Genomic DNA, 23,306 nt, shown 5'->3' with positions numbered 1-23,306 from the left:
ATACAAGAACATAGCGTTTGAAGCTATAATCAATCCTAAGACAGACCAAATTAATGCAAAACTCTTTCCGTAAAATGCGTCAAATTATGTACTACCATGTCTTGGCTTCATCGCAAGGCCGAGGTCTCTTGCACTGGTGTGCACCCATCCAAAACCAGGCGTCATGGGGGGGAGAAATATTTGATTACATGAATCATTTTAATATGTACGTTTATAATATGGGAAGAGTGTGATTTTTAATTGATGTATACAATTTTAGCAAATTCAATTAAGGTCCCATAAGTGATGCCACGCCCCTTATTGTTGAAAAATAATCAAATCATTTAATTACTACAAGCAAGCAACATGTTCTCATTCACCTGAGCTCCTTAATTGAGGGGTAATGCCTGCATACCAGACTCAAGTAAGTGCATTGTAATCGAAACACAAAGCATCGATGAGAGACACGAGGTAATTGAACAGCGTGCCACTGCGACCAATCAGAGGGAACCCTCAGCGACTATAAATGGCCGAATAAGACCCCCGTTCTCTTGTCTCTCACTTGATAATTAACATGGAGTCTCTGCTTTCCTGGGTCGTGGTGCTCTGCGTAGTCGGTGTTTTGTCTGCGGATCCGGGCTTCGTAGGTGAGGCTTCTCACGTCACTCGCTGCGTGTTTTTAAGCTTGTGAAGAGAAGGTTGTTAAGCGTAATGAAGCTCTCATGGAAACTCGTACGCTTGACAATGAAACCTATTGATTTCAAAAACCATCGAACAGAAATGCAGTACAATATTTGAATTGCTGTAATGTATCGAATTCGGTCTTGTGTTATTTGTTTATTAGTGATTTATTCGACGTCGCCTAAGAATCTATTCCCTTTCTCAGACTTTGCCTGGCAAGTTATAATAAGCGTCTGATGTTACGTGAAATCCCCATTTGAGTGAACTCTAATGGTGGCCATCGTGAATTGACTGCAACATTCGCGTATGCATTAAGTACTGTGCTGCTGCGGAAGCACACGCGCCATCTTGTCTCCCATGCAGCCCATTGCTGGTGCAAGGTCGTGTGTTCGTTTCAGCCACGTACGCTTATCGTGGTGTGTAGTACGTTTACTACACGCTACTTGGAGGGGATATTTTATTATTGGACACACTTGCTATGCAACACGTGTTGAAAAGAATTCATAAAATATTAATCCTACTTTACATCCAGACTTATTTGGTCCTGTTTTAATTGATTTGGATTAACCTAACAAGGGAGGGTGATTAAAAATAAACGTTCTTTCGTAAAAAGTCCGATTTGTCGACCGAAACCACCGCCATGGGCAGGGTTTACGTGTCCTTAGAATGTTTGCCCAATACCAGTTACATTCGCTTGTGCATAATAATAGCCAACTTGCTTCTCTTTGTTTGCTTGCCGTTCATCAACGCCTCCATGCATGCAATCCTTTCGACTCGTCTAGTATTCCTGTAAAGTGAAGATTTAACGTCCGAACAAACGTGGATCTCCCTGGTTACCGGGACAAAATCTGTCAAGAATGGTGTGGAAAACTCCTCAAGCAAGCGTCAGGACTAAATGGAGGAAATGCTGTTGCGCGAGTGAAAGCTTTGTACCCTTTGATTTTTAAATGCCAAAATTTAACCCTGCTGTTGTGCTTCTCCTTGAAGGCCATCGAGCTGCCAACCGTGGCTTGAGGGCTATCGATGATGAGGAATTGCCCCCATCTACGATCCCTGCGGGTAATACACAATGATGTGCACGTGTCCACGTGACACGGGACTGCCACCTAAGACAATCTCGATTGCCACGCAGTATACCTCGTCTGGAAATTTCATCTCTGGCCCCACCTACTTCGCTGATCCTTGGGCTACACCCATCTCAAGCCTTTATAACATCCTGCCTCAGCAGCTCCTATTTTCACCTCGCGACGATTGCTTGTTGCGATCGAAACTTTGTGATATTTTATTTTCTACGTGGCTTTACCGAAAGACACAAAGAATGTGCACTGGTTTAACTCCTATTACAGATTTGGAGGTTTGGTGCTGGGGGTGGGGGAAGGCAATGAAGCTGCATGATGTGCAGTTGGTACAAACAAGCTTTAAATTTGTATTTGCTATATTACAACCGTATTCAAAAGGGCACAAACGCATGTTCTGCACAACGTAGAAATCTCATTTTTACATGGGGGGGGGGGGGGGGGGGGGGGAGGTTAAATATGTAAAGTTTGCGATGGGCCCACCCTTCTGCTTTTACACGGAGCACTAGCTCAAGGGGAAAAATTTAGTCGACATGCAATGCATTAAGTAAAATTAATTCTGACCTGTACTCTTATTTGTGAGGTTTCTCATTTTAGAAACATATTGGGCTGTTCTTTGCGTGTGCCATCATTAGACACTTTGTATAACCGTGTGCTTTGCTAAATTTAATCACTGTCCGTGGGTCTCATTGAATGTCTTTACAGGTGTCACCTACGAGGTGGAGTGCGTCAAGGAGAGGATGTCTGCGAAGATCGCGAAAAGCGTTCTGCTGGGCTATGGCGCATCTGATCTCGTCATGAACTCTGCAACTCCCGCATGCAGATTGACAGAATCTGGGCCGTACATCACGTTCAACATCTCGCTCGGAGAATGTGGCACCATCTTTGAGGTCTCCAATATTCACTTTTAATATAAAGTGCTTTAACTTGACTTCCTGCTTTTTTTCAATCTGTTCTAATCGGCCTTGTATCTTCCCCCCCACAGGAAACAAGCACAGACCTCGTCTTCTCTCAAACGGTTTCTCTGCCCAGTACCACGTTCGGCATCATCACCTACGACTTCGTGTACATCATGGTCAATGCAATGTATGTGACCAAAACCCATGCTTGACACGTAGATTCTCAGTTACCTAAACGTCATTCTTGCAATGGCTTGACCAAGCCTGTCGTAACGACCCCTTCCGTTAATTTCCTGGATATTGGCATGCCTTCAAATGAAAGATCTGCTCCAAAAGCTACATTTTATCATCAGTTTCACAACTGACTGCCGAACTGAAAAACATGATTGCTACTTGTTTACGTGACCCATTTTTGAGGAGCATGGCTTGATGCACCGTAATTTGAACTAAACTCTGCTATTGTAATGATAGGATTTAATTTGTTCAGACCGAGACACTGATGCGCTTTTCTTTGCATTATCCCCTTCATTTTTATAATAGCTGCAAGATTCCGAGGACGGAGCTCTTGTCGTCTTTAGCACTCCAGCCCAACAGCACCAAGGTTGTGCTCAACCAGACCGTCTATGCCGAACTGGAACTGAAGATGGATTTCTACAAAAGCTCAACGTTCCTGGCGCCATACCTGCCCACCGACTACCCCCTAGTGGTGCAGCTGCGTCAAACCCTCTATCTCCAGTTGTCCCTCAAGACCGGCCTCGACCTTTCCCTGTTCACCGTCGACCTCTACGCAACTCCCACGAATAGCCCCTTTGATCCGCTGAAATATTATCTCGTGAAAGAAGGGTGCGTCGTTTTAATATTCTCGCGCTTGACACTGGCCGAAGTGTACTTGAGCCTCTATGTCTTGCCTAATCTGTGGCCTGTCTTTCTGTAGGTGTCTGCGTGACAGCACTATGAACGTCACCGTCACCGCCACTGCCCGCCGCTTCACCTTCCCAGCTTTCGCCTTCACTGCTCAAGATAAAAAATACGTGAGCTCATGGTCCCACCATGGTAAAAGCTATCATGAACTTAGAGTGGTAGTGTCGAGCCTTGCTTTGCCTTGCATCAAGAATGGCCTGGGGAAAATTTACAACTTTGCTTCATTTGTCTAATTTAGAACTTCTGTTCTGCAATGGGTTTTCCTCATTTTATCAACTTGTACTGGCCCAACAGTCCCAATGGTGAAACATTTCTTGTTAATGATTCGATTGGGTGTCTCCTGGGGCGTTCACACCCCCTTAAATTGCAAGTGCTGTTTTTGTTATTTAAAACCTCCCTTTCACTCCTCTGCAGGTGTACATCCACGCTGCATTGATAGCTTGCAAGGCTTCTTTGACTGCCTCTCGCTGCCATCAAGGATGTCTGGCCAGGAAAAGGAGGAGCAGCTTGGAAACCGTGGATACCCCGGTCTACATCTTCACCAGAGGACCCTTTGTCTACAGCGAGGATGCCGCCCTATCCCGCTGTGCGTTTTTTTACGTTTTACCACTTCAATACGGTTTCCTAATTTACTTTAGGGTCTATACTGTTAAATCCGTATTTTAGAACTCTTACCACAGGCTAAAATGGGTCTTACAGGGTTCTATATTTGGAAACCAATTTTCATGTTAAACGTATACAAATGTCTAGTTGCAGACCTGTTTCTATACGTCGCCTTACCCAGTTGCCTTGTCCAATTTGCAGCGGAGGTCCTGGACTACCCTGGTGTTGTGGCCATTGCAGCGATTGCTTCCATCGTCCTTGTGGCCTTGGGCTTTGCTTCAAAGAAGATGCTGGCTAAGAAGTGATGCAGATGTTTGACGTGTGCACGTGATGGAAAATAAAGCATGGATTCAAACTGATTTATGACTTTAATGGCGCTTATTTTATGAAACCTCTTCACCTGGTCGCCTTGCATGCTTTCCACTTGGGACACTGGCTGACATAAACATGGGATTTAAAGGTTACATTTTTCTAGATCTTGGTGACCTTCATGGCGTGATGCTGCTTGTACCTACAAATTTTGCGTTTTGAGGCCCAGCATCAGACAAGTGGCATCTTGCATGATGTAACGTTGAGCAATTGGGAAAGATCTTAACAAAACATGCTGTTGCCTGTTTTTATAGTTGTAATTGCTTGACACCATTCTGAATTATGAATGGATTTGCTCCAGTGCTGTACACTTGACCAAAGCTTACTACTTGGCTGTGGTGTTTGGTCTACGGACATATATGATAATATTGGTTGCGCAAGCATGTGCTAGCTGTTGTGGACCATTTGTATAGCGGTAGGCGCAACAGTTCCACACTGCCCACCAGGGATTTTGTCTGTCGTGCATAGCCACGCCCTCGATTTGTATTTCATGGAGTGATCTGGGTGGGCTCGGCACCACGTGACGTGCCGCTCCACGCAGCTTGCGCCGCGTGACACGGATCGCATGAATGCGCTGTCCAACGAAGTTCCTACCTGTCCAATCCGAAGGAACGTGTTTTAGGGCTACATTGCTTCACATTTTTACAGGGACTGTCCCTTTGAAAATGCCTAAAATCCTGGAACTCTATGCCAAGATCCGTGCCGGAAGAAGCTCGTGCAGGTCATGTAGCATATCTTGGACCCGAAATAAAAAAAAAACCACCAATTTTTTTTTTCTACGTTTTAAATACTCGTTTCACTTGCTATACAGTCGGCTGATGACAAATTAACTAACCTTGAAACCGGTGGTTCATAAAAGTTGAAGGCAATCGTAACAGAGCAAGTGAAGAATCGCTGAACCGAAATTGATAGCTTCAAAGCATTTGGCGCAAAGCAGAAGGTACGGAGCCAGTAGCATATGTAGCTACTTTTGCTCCTAGGATAATCTGGCACTGGTCAATGCTATTCGTGTCTGAACTCAAACGCCATCCTCGAAGTGACCATTTGATCTTTAGTGGCCTATGATCCACGCTAGAGCTAATGAGATGTAGGTTTTACATTGTGCTTGAGCTTTGTGGATTACAAATAGAAATGGCTGATCATCAAAGCTCTCGAACGCCAATATTATTGGCTTGAAACATGGTATAATCGGAATTGCACAACGATTTAATTGCCACACTTTTGGCAAAATTACATACAAGGTGACCAAATTTTTCCAATGCCAAGTAGGCAACTTGAAGGGTTTTTCACAAACGTGGTTTGAAAAAATATTGGCTTGCACCTTGAAGAAAACGCACGAATTTCTTGACAGTCTATGAGGTCCAATTGAAATGTTAGAACTTGATAGACAGTTTAATTTCAAATAAAAGTGAAAGTAATTAAAATATTATTACGATTATCCCTGTGTGTATAATGAGATGTACTGCCTTCCTATAACATCTATATAGATTTTTAGCAAAACGATGTTTGTCTTCGCGATTAAATTGGTCCATCAGCGTTCACACATTAACAACATGCAGATATCTGCTTTATAGGAAAGTCACCAGTAATTGTGTAATGCGAGCATAAATGGGGTTGCTGCTGGGCTCTGGCCGAATCACACGGCCCAGGGTATTGGGGGCGGAGCCCGGTATGGGGGGCGTGTGGGAGGGGCCACCGTTCACCTCGGCTCCAATGGGAAGCGAGGTGAATGGAGGTGGAGCCAGCGGGGTAGTATGGGAAGGCCGGATCTGACGATCCGGAAAGGGAGGAGTCAGGGTCACGTGGGAGAGACGAAATAGAGGGGAGCCCGGGAGAGATCGGGGCCAGTTGATGGAGTGAAGAAGCAGGACCACGTTGGGGGGCCGCCGCGCCATCAGCCACGTGGCTGATGGGGCTTCGGCACACCATCGGCCAGCGGTGTGCGGAGCGGGGAGGAGCGGAGCGACTAACAGGAGAGTGCGTGCGGGGCGCACGCGAGGAGGAGCTAACGGAGGAGCGTGCGGCGCACGCGAGAGGAGCGTGCGGGGCACGCGAGAGGAGCGTGCGTGGCACGCGAGAGGAGCTTGCGTTGCACGCGAGAGGAGATGCTGATCACTTGTCAGGACCAGCGGGGTTTGAGGACGAGTGGAGGAGCTGAGGAGGAAGCACGTGCGGGGCATGTGCCAGATGATGCTGGTCCGCGGAGGAGACCAGCGGGGTGCGGAAAAATAACTTGAATAAAAGACCAACGGAGACCAGCAGTGCCTGACGGAGTATTTTATTGCAATTGTGTAAATTACGTTAGTGGTCTGTAAATAATCGTTTAGATTCTCCTACAGGGAGTTACTTATGATTGGGGGAATTGAATAACCGAGACATTCAAGCAATGCAACGCATCTGAGAGGGTAATCCGGCAGGGAGATGGAGCGAGAAAATCAGTTCATTTGCAGGTGCGAGGCGGATTATTGCACCAAGGTGTCGTGAGAAGTGGCTGCATTTTGTCGAGGCTTTCATCCAATCGCGGATTTAATGTTGATAATGATGATTGCATTATGAAGAGTAATAATACAATGATAATTGTTTTTTTATCTGGCAACAAAATTGACACGTTTTTTACGAGGAGTCATGTTTGCATAGACCACAATACATGCAGTCATAATGCAAACAAAAACATAACTCTGATAATGTATGCACTGTCCTTGAAGTTGATTGGTCCACACCCGAGACAGCTTTCCTTAGAGCCTAGCCTCACATGGGTTGGACCAGATGACGCCAAAAGGCGCATAACTCAAAGACAATGCACCATCAGAGTATGAGAGCTCGGGGTAAGCCTTTACACCATTGGTACCTCAGTTGCCAGTAAAAAAACATTGTTGACAGATAAAAGGGTAATAAACCAATTATCATATTTTTACTGGCAAATGAGGTACCAATAGAGTAATAATACACTTTTGCAATGCTATATATCCCACCAGGGAAGCCGCGATAAGTCTTAGGGGCCGTCCATAAATGACGTCACGCACCTGGGGGGGGGGGTCAGACATTTGTGACGATGTGTGAGGAGGGGGGGGTTGAGAAATGGGACGTCACATCAACACGTTCTATTTAATTAAATATACTTTTTAAAAAATGTATTCTCTTACACCATTAGAGTGCAGGGGCACATTAAATACGCACTACAATGACAATAGTTTAAAGCGATTTGGGGGGGAAGAGCTTTGTGACGTCATATATGAGGGGGGGTCTGAATATTTGTGATGCCGTGTGCCGATGGTGGGGGGGGCGGGGAGTAAAAAATCGTCCAAAATCGCGTGATGTCATTTATGGACGGCCCCTTAAGGCAGATGTTTTGCTCTGGGTTGTTTAGCCACTTCCATTCTTAAGACACGTGGGAGGATTCCAGAGTAACCAAAGAAAACCCACGAATACAAGAACATAGCATTTGAAGCTATAATAAGTATAACCCGTAAAAACAAAGTTTTTCACTATAAATCCTTTATATGCGTGGCAGCGAACTTAATGTAAAGGATTTAAAAATATATTCGCCTGTGGAGGACGCGGGGATCGATCCCGCGACCTTTGGCATGGGAAGCGAGGGCACTACCAACTGCGCTACTCCGCCAGAGCCTGCGGAAGGGTTACGCTCTGGGCTTTTACACTGTGACGTTCAGCCAAAGCCATGAATGAGTTCTATTTGAATATATGTAAAATACATTTTTTTTGCCTAAAAAGTGTAAAATTTTGGGAATTTTTTTTCCACGAACATTCATTGTCTCGCACAACGAGTCTGTGTGGAAAATGTCAGCTCGATTGGATCACGGGAAGTGGGTTAAAAAACGACCGAAAGATTTGCACAGTCGTAAGCAAGCAAGCAAGCACGCAAGCAAGCGAACTTAATATAAAGGATTTAAAAAGATAGATTCAATCTTAAGACAGACCAAATTAATGCAAAACTCTTTCCGTAAAATGCGTCAATTTATGTACTACCATGTCTTGGCTTCATCGCAAGGCCGTGGTATCTTGCACTGGTGTGCACCCATCCAAAACCAGGCTTAGTCCCTGCAGAACTTGCGAGATTCCACACATTTAGATAGATTTGATTACATGAATCCTTTAAATATGCACGTTCATAAAGTGGGACAAGTGTGATTTTTGAATCCTTTATATTAAGTTCGCTTGCTTGCTTGCGTGCTTGCTTGCTTGCGTGCTTGCTTGCTTGCTTGCGTGCTTGCTTGCTTGCGTGCTTGCTTGCTTGCGTGCTTGCTTGCTTGCTTGCGTGCTTGCTTGCTTGCTTGCGTGCTTGCTTGCTTGCGTGCTTGCTTTGTTGCGTGCTTGCTTGCTTGCTTGCGTGCTTGCTTGCTTGCTTGCGTGCTTGCTTGCTTGCGTGCTTGCTTGCTTGCTTGCTTACGACCGTGCAAATCTTTCGGTCGTTTTTTAACCCACTTCCCGTGATCCAATGGAGCTGACATTTTCAACAGAGACTCGTTGTGCCAGACAATTAATGTTCGTGAAAAAAAATTCCCAAAATGTTACACTTTTTAGGCAAAAAAATGTTATTTTACATATATTCAAATAGAACTCATTCATCGCTTTGGCGGAACGTCACAGTATAAGAGCCCAGAGCGTAACCACTCCACAGGCCGTGGCGGAGTAGCTCAGTTGGTAGCGCCTTCGCTTCCCATGCCAAAGGTCGCGGGATCGATCCCCGCGTCCTCCACAGGCGAATATATTTTAAATCCTTTATATTAAGTTCGCTTGCTTGCTTAGGACCGTGCAAATATTTCGCTCGTTTTTTAACCCACTTCCCGTGATCCAGTCGAGCTGACATTTTCCACACAGACTCGTTGTGTGTGACAATTAATTTTCGTGAAATTTTTTTTCCAAAATTTTACACTGTTTAGGGAAAACAAATTAAATATTTAATTATCAATTGCTTAATACTGGCAGACAATCATCTGACCCATAGATTGCAGCCATTTCAAGCCAGAGGACGAGAGGACTCTAGCCGCCACGCATATAAAGGATTTAGAGTGAAAAACTTTGTTTTTACGGGTTTACTTGTTTGTATTGATGTATACAATTTAAACAAATTCAATTAGGTTCCATAAGTGATTCCACACCCCTTATTGTTGAAAAATAATCAAATCATTGAATTACTACAAGCGAGCAACATGTTCTCGTACACCTGAGCACAGTGGACTGTACGCTCTTTAATTGAGGGGTAATGCCTGCATACCAGATTCAAGTAAGTGTATTGTAATCGAAACACAAAGCATCGATGAGAGACACGAGGTAATTGAACAGCGTGCCACTGCGACCAATCAGAGGGAACCCTCAGCGACTATAAATGGCCGAATAAGACCACCGTTCTCCTGTCTCTCGCCTGAGAATCAAGATGGAGTCTCTGCTTTCCTGGGTCGTGGTGCTCTGCGTAGTCGGTGTTTTGTCTGCGGATCCGGGCTTCGTAGGTGAGGCTTATCACACGGCACTCACCATGCGTAATTTTAAGCTTGTGAAGAGTAAGTTGTTAAGCGTAGTACAGCTCTCATGGCAACTCGTACGCTTGGCAATGAGACTTATTGATTTTAGCAACTATCGAACAGAAATGCAGTACATTATTTGAATTTCTTTAATGTATCGAACTCTGTCTTGCGTTCTTTGTTATTAGAAGTTTACTCAACGTCGCCTAAGAATCCATTTCTCAGAATTGGCAAGTTATAATAAGCGTCTGGTGTTACATGTAATCCCCATTTGAGTGAACTCTAATGGTGGCCATCTTGAATTTGACTGCAACATTCGCGTATGCATTAAGTACTGTACTGCTGCAAAAGCACACGCGCCATCTTGTCTCCAATGCAGCCCATTGCTGGTTCCAGGTCGTGTGTTCGTTTCAGCCACGCAGTCTAATTGTGGTGTGCAGTACGTGTACGACACGCTACTTGGAGGGAGTATGCTTATTCGATACATTTACTATGCAACGCATGTTGAATATAATTCATAAAATATTAGTAATACTTTACATTTTGAATTATTGCGTCCTGTTTGGATTGGTATAAAGTAACCTGAAACGGGAGGGTGATTTAAAAAAAATTGAACGCTTTTTTTTTCGTGCAAAGTCAGGTTTGTCGACCGAAACCACCGCCATGGGCAGGGTTTTGGTGTAGTTAGACTTTGCCCAATAACAGTTGCATTCGCTTGTGCATGATAATAGCCAACTTGTTTCTTATTGTTTGCTTGCCCTTCATCAACGCCTCCATGCATACAATCTTTTCGACTCGTCTGATATTCCTGTAAACGTCCTAACAAACGTGGATCTCCCTGGTTACCGGGACAAAATCTGTCAATGGTGTAGAACACTCCTCAAGCAAGCGTCAGGACTTAATGGAGGAAATGCTGTTGCGCGAGTGAAAGCTTTGTACCCTTTGATTTTTAAATGCCAAAATTTAACCCTGTTGTGCTTCTCCTTGAAGGCCATCGAGCTGCCAACCGTGGCTTGAGGGCTATCGATGATGAGGAATTGCCCCCATCTACGATCCCTGCGGGTAATACACAATGCTGTGCACGTGTCCACGTGACACGGGACTGCCACCCAAGACAATCTCGATTGCCACGCAGTATACCTCGTCTGGAAATTTCATCTCTGGCCCCACCTACTTCGCTGATCCTTGGGCTACACCCATCTCAAGCCTTTATAACATCCTGCCTCGGCAGCTCATTTTTTCACCTCACGACGATTGCTTGTTGCGATCGAAACTTTGATATTTTATTTTCTACGTGCCTTTACCGAAAGACCCAAAGAATGTGCACTGGTTTAACTCCTATTGCAGATTTGGAGGTTTGGTGCTGGGGGTGGGGGAAGGCAATGAAGCTGCATGATGTGCATTTGGTACAAACAAGCTTTAAATTTGTATTTGCTATATTACAACAGTATTCAAAAGGGCACAAACGCATGTTCTGCACTTCGTAGAAATCTCATTTTTACATGGAGGGTTAAATATGCATAGTTTGCAATGGGCCCACCCTTCTGATTTTACACGGAGCACTAGCTCAAGGGGACAAATTTAGTCGACATGCATTGCATTAAGTAACATTAATTCTGACCTGTACTCTTATTTGTGAGGTTTTTCATTTTAGAAACGTATTGGGCTGTTCTTTGCGTGTGCCATCATTAGACACTTTGCATAACCGTGTGCTTTGCTAAATTTAATCACTGTCCGTGGGTCTCATTGAATGTCTTCACAGGTGTCACCTACGAGGTGGAGTGCGTCAAGGAGAGGATGTCTGCGAAGATCGCGAAAAGCGTTCTGCTGGGCTATGGCGCGTCTGATCTCGTCATGAACTCTGCAACTCCTGCATGCAGATTGACAGACTCTGGGCCGTACATCACGTTCAACATCTCGCTCGGAGAATGTGGCACCGTCTTTGAGGTCTCCAATATTCACTATTTATATAAAGTGCTTTAACTCGACTTCCTGCTTTTTTTCAATCGGTTCTAATCGGCCTTGTATCTTCCCCCCTCCACAGGAAACAAGCACAGACCTCGTCTTCTCTCAAACGGTTTCTCTGCCCAGTACCACGTTCGGCATCATCACCTACGACTTCGTGTACATCATGGTCAATGCAATGTATGTGACCAAAACCCATGCTTGACACGTAGATTCTCAGTTGCCTAATCGTCATTCTTGCAATGCCACGTAATGGCGTGACCAAGCCTGTCGCGACGACCCCTTCCGTTAATTTCCTGGATATTGGCATGCCTTCAAATGAAAGATCTTATCCGAAAGCTACATTTTATCATCAGTTTCACAACTGACTGCCGAACTGAAAAACATGATTGGTACTTGTTTACGTGACCCATTTTTGAGGAGAATTGCTTGATGCACCGTAATTTGAACTAAACTCTGCTCTTGTAATGATAGGATTTAATTTGTTCAGACCGAGACACTGATGCGCTTTTCTTTGCATTATCCCCTTCATTTTTATAATAGCTGCAAGATTCCGAGGACGGAGCTCTTGTCGTCTTTAGCACTCCAGCCCAACAGCACCAAGGTTGTGCTCAACCAGACCGTCTATGCCGAACTGGAACTGAAGATGGATTTCTACAAAAGCTCAACGTTCCTGGCGCCATACCTGCCCACCGACTACCCCCTAGTGGTGCAGCTGCGTCAAACCCTCTATCTCCAGTTGTCCCTCAAGACCGGCCTCGACCTTTCCCTGTTCACCGTCGACCTCTACGCAACTCCCACCATTAGCCCCCTTGATCCGCTGAAATATTATCTCGTGAAAGAAGGGTGCGTCGTTTTTCTATTCTCGCGCTTGACACTGGCTGAAGTGTACTTGAGCCTCTATTTCTTGCCTAATCTGTGGCCTGTCTTTCTGTAGGTGTCTGCGTGACAGCACTGTGAACGTCACCGTCACCGCCACTACCCGCCGCTTCACCTTCCCAGCCTTTGCCTTCACTGCTCAAGATAAAAAATACGTGAGCTCAATGTCCCATCATGGTAAAAGCTATCATAAACTTCGAGTGCTAGGGTCGAGCCTTGGCGCTATGCTTTGCCTTGCATCAAGAATGGCCTGGAGAATTTACAACTTTGCCTCATTTGTCTAATTTAGAACTTCTGTTCTGCAATGGATTTTCCTCATTTTATCAACTTGGACTGGCCCAACAGTCCCAATGGTAAAACATTGCTTGCTAATGATTCTGTTGGGTGTCTTCTGGGGCGTTCACATCCACTTTAAATTGCACGTGCTGTTTTTTTTTTTATTGTAAACCTCCCTTTCACTCCTGCAGGTGTACATCCACGCTGCATTGATAGCTTGCAAGGCTTCTTTGACTGCCTCTCGCTGCCATCAAGGATGTCTGTCCAGGAAAAGGAGGAGCAGCTTGGAAACCGTGGATACCCCGGTCTACATCTTCACCAGAGGACCCTTTGTCTACAGCGAGGATGCCGCCCTATCCCGCTGTGCGTTTTTTACGTTTTACCAGTTCAATACGGTTTCCTAATTTACTTTAGGGTCTAAACTGTGAGCCGTATTTTACACCTCCTACCATAGGCTAAAAATGGGTATTACAGGGTTATATTTGGGAAACCAATTTTAATGTTAAACTTAGGCAAATGTCTGGTTTCAGAAATGTTTCTATACGTCGCCTTACCCAGTTGCCTTTTCCAATTTGCAGCGGAGGTCCTGGACTACCCTGGTGTTGTGGCCATTGCAGCGATTGCTTCCATCGTTCTTGTGGCCTTGGGCTTTGCTTCAAAGACGATGCTGGCTAAGAAGTGATGCAGATGTTTAACGTGTGCACGTGATAGAAAATAAAGCATGGATTCAAACTGATTTATGACTTCAATGGCGCTTATTTTATGAAACCTCTTTACCTGGTCGACTTGTATGCTTTCCACTTGGGACACTTGCTGACATAAACATGGGATTTTAAAGGTTCCATTTATCTAGAGCTTGGTGACCTTCATGGCGCGATGCTGCTTGTACCTACAAATTTTGCGGTCCCGCATCAGACCAGTGGCATCTTGCATGATGTAACGTTGCGCAATTGGGAAATATCTTGACAAAACATGCTATTGCCTGTTTTTAAATCCTTCATATTAAGTTCGCTTGCTTAGGACCGTGCAAATCTTTCGGTCGTTTACTAACCCACTTCCTGTAATCCTATGGAGCTGACATTTTCCACAACTCGTTGTGCGTGACAATGTTAGTCAGAATTTTTTTCCAAAATTTTACACTTTCTAGGACAAAAAATATTATATTTAATTACCGATTGCTTAATGGTGCAATGCAATCATCTGACCCATAGGTGGCAGCCATCTCAAGCCAGACGAGAGGACTCTAGCTGCCACGTATATGAAAGATTTATAGTGAAAAACTTTGTTTTTACGGGTTATACTTATTTTACAGTTGAAATTGCTTGACATTCTCAACTATGAATGGAATTGCTCCAGTTCTGTACACGTGACCAAACCTTACTACTTGGCTGTGATGTTTGGTCGAAGGACATATGATAATATTGGTTGTGCAAGCATGTGCTAGCTGTTGTGGACCATTATATAGAGGTAGGAGCAACAGTTCCACACTGCCCACCAGGGATTTTGTCTGTGCATAGCCACGCCCTCTATTTGTATTTCATAGAGCGCTTTGGGTGTGCTCGGCACCACGTGATGCACAGCCCCACGCAGCTTGCGCCGCGTGACACGGATCGCACGAATGCGCTGCCCACTCCGAAGGAACGTGTTTAGGGCCACAAATTGCTTCACATTTGTACAGCGACTGTCCCTTTAGAAATACCTAAACTCCTGGAACTCTGCCAATATCCGTTTTTGATGAAGCTCGTGCAGGCCCTGTAGCATATCTTGGGCGTTGAATAAAAAAATACAACACCAATTTTTTGTATTTTACTTTCAAAGTAATATATTCATTGGCTACACAGCCATGCAGATAATGCAAATTAACTGACCTTAAAACCGGTCGTTCATGAAAGTTGAAGGCATCGTAACAGAGCAAGTGAGGAATCGCTGAACCGGAATTGATAGCTTGAAAGCATTTGGCGCGATGCAGAAGGTACGGGGCCAGTAGCCTATGTAGCTACTTTTGCTCCTAGGATAATCTGGCACTGGTCAATGCTATTCATGTCTGCTCTCAAACGCCATCGAAGTGACTGTGATCTATAGTGGCCTATGATCCATGCTACAGCTAATAAGGTGTTTTGGTTTTACATTGTGCTTGAGCTTTGTGGACTACAAATAGAAATGGCTGATCATCAAATCTCTCTTCGGAGGCCACACTTGGCAAAATAACATACAAGGCGACCATATTTTTCCAATGCCATGCAGACAACTTCGAGGGTTTTTCACAAACGTGGTTTGAAAAAATAACGGCTTGCACCTTGACGAAAACGCACACATTCCTTGACAATTAACCATGAGGTCCAATTAAAATGTATTGCCTGAAATGTTACAACTTGATAGAAAAGGCCGCCAACACGTGCTCGGGTATCAAAATGTCAAAGTTTAAATTCAAATGAAAGTGAAAGTAATTAAAATATGGTTAAGATTATTCCTGTGTGTGTAATGAGCTGTACTGCCTTACAATAACATCATATAGATTTTTAGCAAAACGATGTTTGTCTTCGCTAATAAATTGGTCCATCAGCGTTCACACATTAACAACATGCAGACATCTTCTTTATAGGAAAGTCACCAGTTATTGTGTAAATTACGTTAGCGGTCTGTAAATAATCGTTTAGATTCTCCTACAGGGAGTTACTTATGATTGGGGGAATTGAATAACCGAGACATTCAAGCAATGCAACGCATCTGAGAGGGTAATCCGGCAGGGAGATGGAGCGAGAAAATCAGTTCATTTGCAGGTGCGAGGCGGATTATTGCACCAAGGGGTCGTGAGAAGTGGCTGCATTTTGTCGAGGCTTTCATCCAATCGCGGATTTAACGTTGATAATGATGATTGCATTATGAAGAGTAATAATACAATGATAATAGTTTTTTTACCCTTTTATCTGGCAACAAAACTGACACCTTTTTTACGAGGAGTCATGTTTGCATAGACCACAATACATGCAGTCATAATGCAAACAAAAACATAACTCTGATAATGTATCCACTGTCCTTGAAGTTGATTGGTCCACACCAGAGACAGCTTTCCTTAGAGCCTAGCCTCACATGGTTTGGACCAGATGACGCCAAAAGGCGCATAACTCAAAGACAATGCACCATCAGAGTATGAGAGCTCGGGGTAAGCCTTTACACCATTGGTACCTCAGTTGCCAGTAAAAAAACATTGTTGACAGATAAAAGGGTAATAAACCAATTATCATATTTTTACTGGCAAATGAGGTACCAATAGAGTAATAATACACTTTTGCAATGCTATATATCCCACCAGGGAATCCGCGATAAGTCTTAGGGGCCGTCCATAAATGACGTCACGCACCTGGGGGGGGGGGTCAGACATTTGTGACGATGTGTGAGGAGGGGGGGGTTGAGAAATGGGACGTCACATCAACACGTTCTATTTAATTAAATATACTTTAAAAAAAAATGTATTATCTTACACCATCAGAGTGCAGGGACACATTAAATACGCACTACAATTACAATAGTTTAAAGCGATTTGGGGGGGAAGAGCTTTGTGACGTCATATATGAGGGGGGGTCTGAATATTTGTGATGCCGTGTGCCGATGGTGGGGGGGGGGGGGCGGGGAGTAAAAAATCGTCCAAAATCGCGTGATTTCATTTATGGACGGCCCCATAAGGCAGATGTTTTGCTCTGGGTTGTTTAGCCACTTCCATTCTTAAGACACGTGGGAGGATTCCAGAGTAACCAAAGAAAACCCACGAATACAAGAACATAGCATTTGAAGCTATAATAAGAATAACCCGTAAAAACAAAGTTTTTCACTATAAATCCTTTATATATGCGTGGCAGCGAACTTAATATAAAGGATTTAAAATATATTCGCCTGTGGAGGACGCGGGGATCGATCCCGCGACCTTTGGCATGGGAAGCGAGGGCGCTACCAACTGCGCTACTCCGACACGGCCTGTGGAGGGGTTACGCTCTGGGCTTTTACACTGTGACGTTCAGCCAAAGCCATGAATGAGTTCTATTTGAATATATGTAAAATAAAAAAAATTTGCCTAAAAAGTGTAAATTTTTTGGAATTTTTTTTCACGAACATTCATTGTCTCGCACAACGAGTCTGTGTGGAAAATGTCAGCTCGATTGGATCACGGAAAGTGGGTTAAAAAACGACCGAAAGATTTGCATGGTCGTAAGCAAGCAAGCAAGCACGCAAGCAAGCAAGCACGCAAGCAAGCGAACTTAATATGAAGGATTTAAAAAGATAGATTCAATCTTAAGACAGACCAAATTAATGCAAAACTCTTTCCGTAAAATGCGTCAATTTATGTACTACCATGTCTTGGCTTCATCGCAAGGCCGTGGTATCTTGCACTGGTGTGCACCCATCCAAAACCAGGCTTAGTCCCTGCAGAACTTGCGAGATTCCACACATTTAGATAGATTTGATTACATGAATCCTTTAAATATGCACGTTCATAAAGTGGGACGAGTGTGATTTTTGAATCCTTTATATTAAGTTCGCTTGCTTGCTTGCGTGCTTGCTTGCTTGCGTGCTTGCTTGCTTGCTTGCGTGCTTGCTTGCTTGCTTGCGTGCTTGCTTGCTTGCGTGCGTGCTTGCTTGCTTGCGTGCTTGCTTGCTTGCTTGCGTGCTTGTTTGCTTGCGTGCTTGCTTACTTGCTTACGACCGTGCAAATCTTTCGGTCGTTTTTTAACCCACTTCCCGTGATCCAATGGAGCTGACATTTTCAACAGAGACTCGTTGTGCCAGACAATTAATGTTCGTGAAAAAAAATTCCCAAAATGTTACACTTTTTAGGCAAAAAAATGTTATTTTACATATATTCAAATAGAACTCATTCATCGCTTTGGCGGAACGTCACAGTATAAGAGCCCAGAGCGTAACCACTCCACAGGCCGTGGCGGAGTAGCTCAGTTGGTAGCGCCTTCGCTTCCCATGCCAAAGGTGGCGGGATCGATCCCCGCGTCCTCCACAGGCGAATATATTTTAAATCCTTTATATTAAGTTCGCTTGCTTGCTTAGGACCGTGCAAATATTTCGCTCGTTTTTTAACCCACTTCCCGTGATCCAATCGAGCTGACATTTTCCACACATACTCGTTGTGTGTGACAATTAATTTTCGTGAATTTTTTTTTCCAAAATGTTACACTGTTTAGGGAAAACAAATTAAATATTTAATTATCAATTGCTTAATACTGGCAGACAATCATCTGACCCATAGATTGCAGCCATTTCAAGCCAGAGGACGAGAGGACTCTAGCCGCCACGCATATAAAGGATTTAGAGTGAAAAACTTTGTTTTTACGGGTTTACTTGTTTGTATTGATGTATACAATTTAAACAAATTCAATTAGGTTCCATAAGTGATTCCACACCCCTTATTGTTGAAAAATAATCAAATCATTGAATTACTACAAGCGAGCACAGTGGACTGTACGCTCCTTAATTGAGGGGTAATGCCTGCATACCAGATTCAAGTAAGTGTATTGTAATCGAAACACAAAGCATCGATGAGAGACACGAGGTAATTGAACAGCGTGCCACTGCGACCAATCAGAGGGAACCCTCAGCGACTATAAATGGCCGAATAAGACCACCGTTCTCCTGTCTCTCGCCTGAGAATCAAGATGGCGTCTCTGCTTTCCTGGGTCGTGGTGCTCTGCGTAGTCGGTGTTTTGTCTGCGGATCCAGGCTTCGTAGGTGAGGCTTATCACACGGCACTCACCATGCGTGTTTTTAAGCTTGTGGAGAGAAAGTTGTTAAGCGTAATGAAGCTCTCATGGCAACTCGTACGCTTGGCAATGAGACTTATTGATTTTAGCAACTATCGAACAGAAGTGCAGTACATTATTTGAATTTCTTTAATGTATCGAACTGTCTTGCGTTCTTTGTTATTAGAAGTTTACTCAACGTCGCCTAAGAATCCATTTCTCAGAATTGGCAAGTTATAATAAGCGTCTGGTGTTACATGTAATCCCCATTGAGTGAACTCTAATGGTGGCCATCGTGAATTTGACTGCAACATTCGCGTATACATTTAGTCCTGCGTTGCTGCAGACGCACACGCGCCATCTTGTCTCCAATGCAGCCCATTGCTGGTTCCAGGTCGTGTGTTCGTTTCAGCCACGCAGTCTAATTGTGGTGTGCAGTACGTGTACGACACGTTACTTGGAGGGAGTATGCTTATTCGATACATTTACTATGCAACGCATGTTGACCATAATTCATAAAATATTAGTAATACTTTACATTTTGAATTATTGCGTCCTGTTTGGATTGGTATAAAGTAACCTGAAACGGGAGGGTGATTTAAAAAAAATTGAACGCTTTTTTATCGTGGAAAGTCAGGTTTGTCGACCGAAACCACCGCCATGGGCAGGGTTTTGGTGTAGTTAGACTTTGCCCAATAACAGTTGCATTCGCTTGTGCATGATAATAGCAACTTGTTTCTTATTGTTTGCTTGCCCTTCATCAACGCCTCCATGCATACAATCCTTTCGACTCGTCTGATATTCCTGTAAACGTCCTAACAAACGTGGATCTCCCTGGCAGAGGTGGGACAAAGTCATTGTTATGCAAGTCGAGTCGCAAGTCATCAAATTCATGACTCGAGTCTGACTCGAGTCCAAGTCACATGACTCGAGTCCACACCTCTGCTCCCTGGTTACCGGGACAAAATCTGTCAATGGTGTGGAACACTCCTCAAGAAAGCGTCAGGACTAAATGGAGGAAATGCTGTTGCGCGAGTGAAAGCTTTGTACCCATTGATTTTTCAATGCCACAATTTAACCCTGCTGTTGTGCTTCTCCTTGAAGGCCATCGAGCTGCCAACCGTGGCTTGAGGGCTATCGATGATGAGGAATTGCCCCCATCTACGATCCCTGCGGGTAAAACACAATGCTGTGCACGTGTCCACGTGACACGGGACTGCCACCCAAGACAATCTCGATTGCCACGCAGTATACCTCGTCTGGAAATTTCATCTCTGGCCCCACCTACTTCGCTGATCCTTGGGCTACACCCATCTCAAGCCTTTATAACATCCTGCCTCGGCAGCTCCTATTTTTACCTCACGACGATTGCTTGTTGCGATCGAAACTTTGTGATATTTTATTTTCTACGTGGCTTTACCGAAAGACCCAACGAATGTGCACTGGTTTAACTCCTATTGCAGATTTGGAGGTTTGGTGCTGGGGGTGGGGGAAGGCAATGAAGCTGCATGATGTGCAGTTGGTACAAACAAGCTTTAAATTTGTATTTGCTATATTGCAACAGTATTCAAAAGGGCACAAACGCATGTTCCGCACTACGTAGAAATCTCATTTTACATGGAGGGTTAAATATGCAAAGTTTGCGATGGGCCCACCCTTCTGATTTTACACGGAGCACTAGCTCAAGGGGAAACATTTAATCGACATGCAATGCATTAAGTAAAATTAATTCTGACCTGTACTCTTATTTGTGAGGTTTCTCATTTTAAAAACGTATTGGGCTGTTCTTTGCGTGTGCCATCATAAGACACTTTGTATAACCGTGTGCTTTGCTAAATTTAATCGCTGTCCGTGGGTCTCATTGAATGTCTTTACAGGTGTCACCTACGAGGTGGAGTGCGTCAAGGAGAGGATGTCTGCGAAGATCGCGAAAAGCGTTCTGCTGGGCTATGGCGCTTCTGATCTCGTCATGAACTCTGCAGCTCCTGCATGCAGATTGACAGAATCTGGGCCGTACATCACGTTCAACATCTCGCTCGGAGAATGTGGCACCGTCTTTGAGGTCTCCAAAATTCACTTTTAATATAAAGTGCTTTAACTTGACTTCTTGCTTTTTTTCAATCGGTTCTAATCGGCCTTGTATCTCCCCCCCCCCCCCCCCCCACAGGAAACAAGCACAGACCTCGTCTTCTCTCAAACGATTTCTCTGCCCAGTACCACGTTCGGCATCATCACCTACGACTTCGTGTACATCATGGTCAATGCAATGTATGTGACCAAAACCCATGCTTGACACGTAGATTCTCAGTTACCTAAATGTCATTCTTGCAATGCCACGTAATGGCGTGACCAAGCCTGTCGTGACGACCCCTTCCGTTAATTTCCTGGATATTGGCATGCCTTCAAATGAAAGATCTTATCCAAAAGCTACATTTTATCATCAGTTTCACAACTGACTGCCGAACTGAAAAACATGATTGGTACTTGTTTACGTGACCTATTTTTGAGGAGAATGGCTTGATGCACCGTAATTTGAACTAAACTCTGATCTTGTAATGATAGGATTTAATTTGTTAAGACCGAGACACTGATGCGCTTTTCTTTGCATTATCTCCTTCATTTTTATAATAGCTGCAAGATTCCGAGGACGGAGCTCTTGTCGTCTTTAGCACTCCAGCCCAACAGCACCAAGGTTGTGCTCAACCAGACCGTCTATGCCGAACTGGAACTGAAGATGGATTTCTACAAAAGCTCAACGTTCCTGGCGCCATACCTGCCCACCGACTACCCCCTAGTGGTGCAGCTGCGTCAAACCCTCTATCTCCAGTTGTCCCTCAAGACCGGCCTCGACCTTTCCCTGTTCACCGTCGACCTCTACGCAACTCCCACCATTAGCCCCCTTGATCCGCTGAAATATTATCTCGTGAAAGAAGGGTGCGTCGTTTTTCTATTCTCGCGCTTGACACTGGCTGAAGTGTCCTTGAGCCTCTATTTCTTGCCTAATCTGTGGCCTGTCTTTCTGTAGGTGTCTGCGTGACAGCACTGTGAACGTCACCGTCACCGCCACTGCCCGCCGCTTCACCTTCCCAGCCTTCGCCTTCACTGCTCAAGATAAAAAATACGTGAGCTCAATGTCCCATCATGGTAAAAGCTATCATGAACTTCGAGTGGTAGGGTCGAGCTTTGCCTTGCATCAAGAATGGCCTGGGGAAAATTTACAACTTTGCTTCATTTGTCTAATTTAGAACTTCTGTTCTGCAATGGTTTTCCTCATTTTATCAACTTGTACTGGCCCAACCGTCCCAATGGTAAAACATTGCTTGCTAATGATTCTGTTGGGTGTCTCCTGGGGCGTTCACATCCCCTTAAATTGCACGTGCTGTTTTATTGTAAACCTCCCTTTCACTCCTCTGCAGGTGTACATCCACGCTGCATTGATAGCTTGCAAGGCTTCTTTGACTGCCTCTCGCTGCCATCAAGGATGTCTGGCCAGGAAAAAGAGGAGCAGCTTGGAAACCGTGGATACCCCGGTCTACATCTTCACCAGAGGACCCTTTGTCTACAGCGAGGATGCCGCCCTATCCCGCTGTGCGTTTTTTACGTTTTACCAGTTCAATACGGTTTCCTAATTTACTTTAGGGGATATGCTGTTAAATCCGAATTTTAGAACTCCTACCACAGGCTAAAAATGGGTCTTACAGGGTTCTATATTTGGAAACCAATTTTCATGCTAAACGTATACAAATGTCTAGTTGCAGACATGTTTCTATACGTTGCCTTACCCAGTTGCCTTTTCCAATTTGCAGCGGAGGTCCTGGACTACCCTGGTGTTGTGGCCATTGCAGCGATTGCTTCCATCGTCCTTGTGGCTTTGGGCTTTGCTTCAAAGAAGATGCTGGCTAAGAAGTGATGCAGATGTTTAACGTGTGCACGTGATAGAAAATAAAGCATCGATTCAAACTGATTTATGACTTTAATGGCGCTTATTTTATGAAACCTCTTCACCTGGTCGCCTTGCATGCTTTCCACTTGGGACACTGGCTGACATAAACATGGGATTTTAAAGGTTACATTTTTCTAGATCTTGGTGACCTTCATGGCGCGATACTGCTTGTACCTATAAATTTTGCGGTTTGAGGCCCAGCATCAGACCAGTGGCATCTTGCATGATGTAACGTTGAGCAATTGGGAAATATCTTGACAAAACATGCTATTGCCTGTTTTTAAATCCTTTATATTAAGTTCGCTTGCTTAGGACCGTGCAAATCTTTCGGTCGTTTACTAACCCACTTCCTGTAATCCTATCGAGCTGACATTTTCCACAACTCGTTGTGCGTGACAATGTTCGTGAACATTTTTTTCCGAAATTTTACTTTCTAGGACAAAAAATATTATATTGAATTACCAATTGCTTAATGGTGCGATGCAATAATC

The 23,306-nt window shown here is 44.3% G+C and overlaps 1 protein-coding gene and 1 long non-coding RNA gene across 2 annotated transcripts; both read left to right on the top strand.

Moving 5' to 3' along the window:
* Positions 1–553: 553 nt before the first annotated feature.
* On the top strand, positions 554–2,536 carry LOC144951575 (uncharacterized). Its single transcript, XR_013640516.1, has 3 exons — positions 554–626; positions 1,648–1,719; positions 2,442–2,536. It is a non-coding gene; the product is annotated as an uncharacterized LOC144951575 (long non-coding RNA).
* Positions 2,537–9,917: 7,381 nt separating this feature from the next.
* Positions 9,918–22,782, top strand: LOC144951657 (alpha-tectorin-like). The gene is made up of 13 exons (XM_078881950.1): positions 9,918–9,996; positions 10,999–11,070; positions 11,771–11,955; positions 12,053–12,153; positions 12,517–12,819; positions 12,911–13,029; positions 19,977–20,048; positions 20,750–20,934; positions 21,040–21,140; positions 21,504–21,806; positions 21,898–21,994; positions 22,289–22,460; positions 22,679–22,782. Exons 1-13 carry the CDS (start codon positions 9,924–9,926, stop codon positions 22,780–22,782), a joined length of 1,887 nt encoding a protein of 628 aa, XP_078738076.1. The 5' UTR covers positions 9,918–9,923.
* The last annotated feature ends 524 nt before the right edge of the window (positions 22,783–23,306 follow it).

Source organism: Lampetra fluviatilis, chromosome 63 (genome assembly GCF_964198595.1).
Source record: "Lampetra fluviatilis chromosome 63, kcLamFluv1.1, whole genome shotgun sequence".
In the NCBI taxonomy this organism is placed as follows: Eukaryota; Metazoa; Chordata; class Hyperoartia; order Petromyzontiformes; family Petromyzontidae; genus Lampetra; species Lampetra fluviatilis.
Note: the sequence above shows the minus strand (reverse complement) of the source record. Positions and strands in the feature narration are given on the sequence as shown.

Bases quoted from the DNA above. Each gene is read 5' to 3' on its own strand.
- LOC144951657 (XM_078881950.1), top strand. From the start codon at position 9,924: ATGGAGTCTCTGCTTTCCTGGGTCGTGGTGCTCTGCGTAGTCGGTGTT. The intron at 11,956-12,052 runs GTCTCCAATATT...CCCCCTCCACAG, and splicing joins AATGTGGCACCGTCTTTGAG to GAAACAAGCACAGACCTCGT. The intron at 21,141-21,503 runs GTATGTGACCAA...TTTTTATAATAG, and splicing joins TACATCATGGTCAATGCAAT to CTGCAAGATTCCGAGGACGG.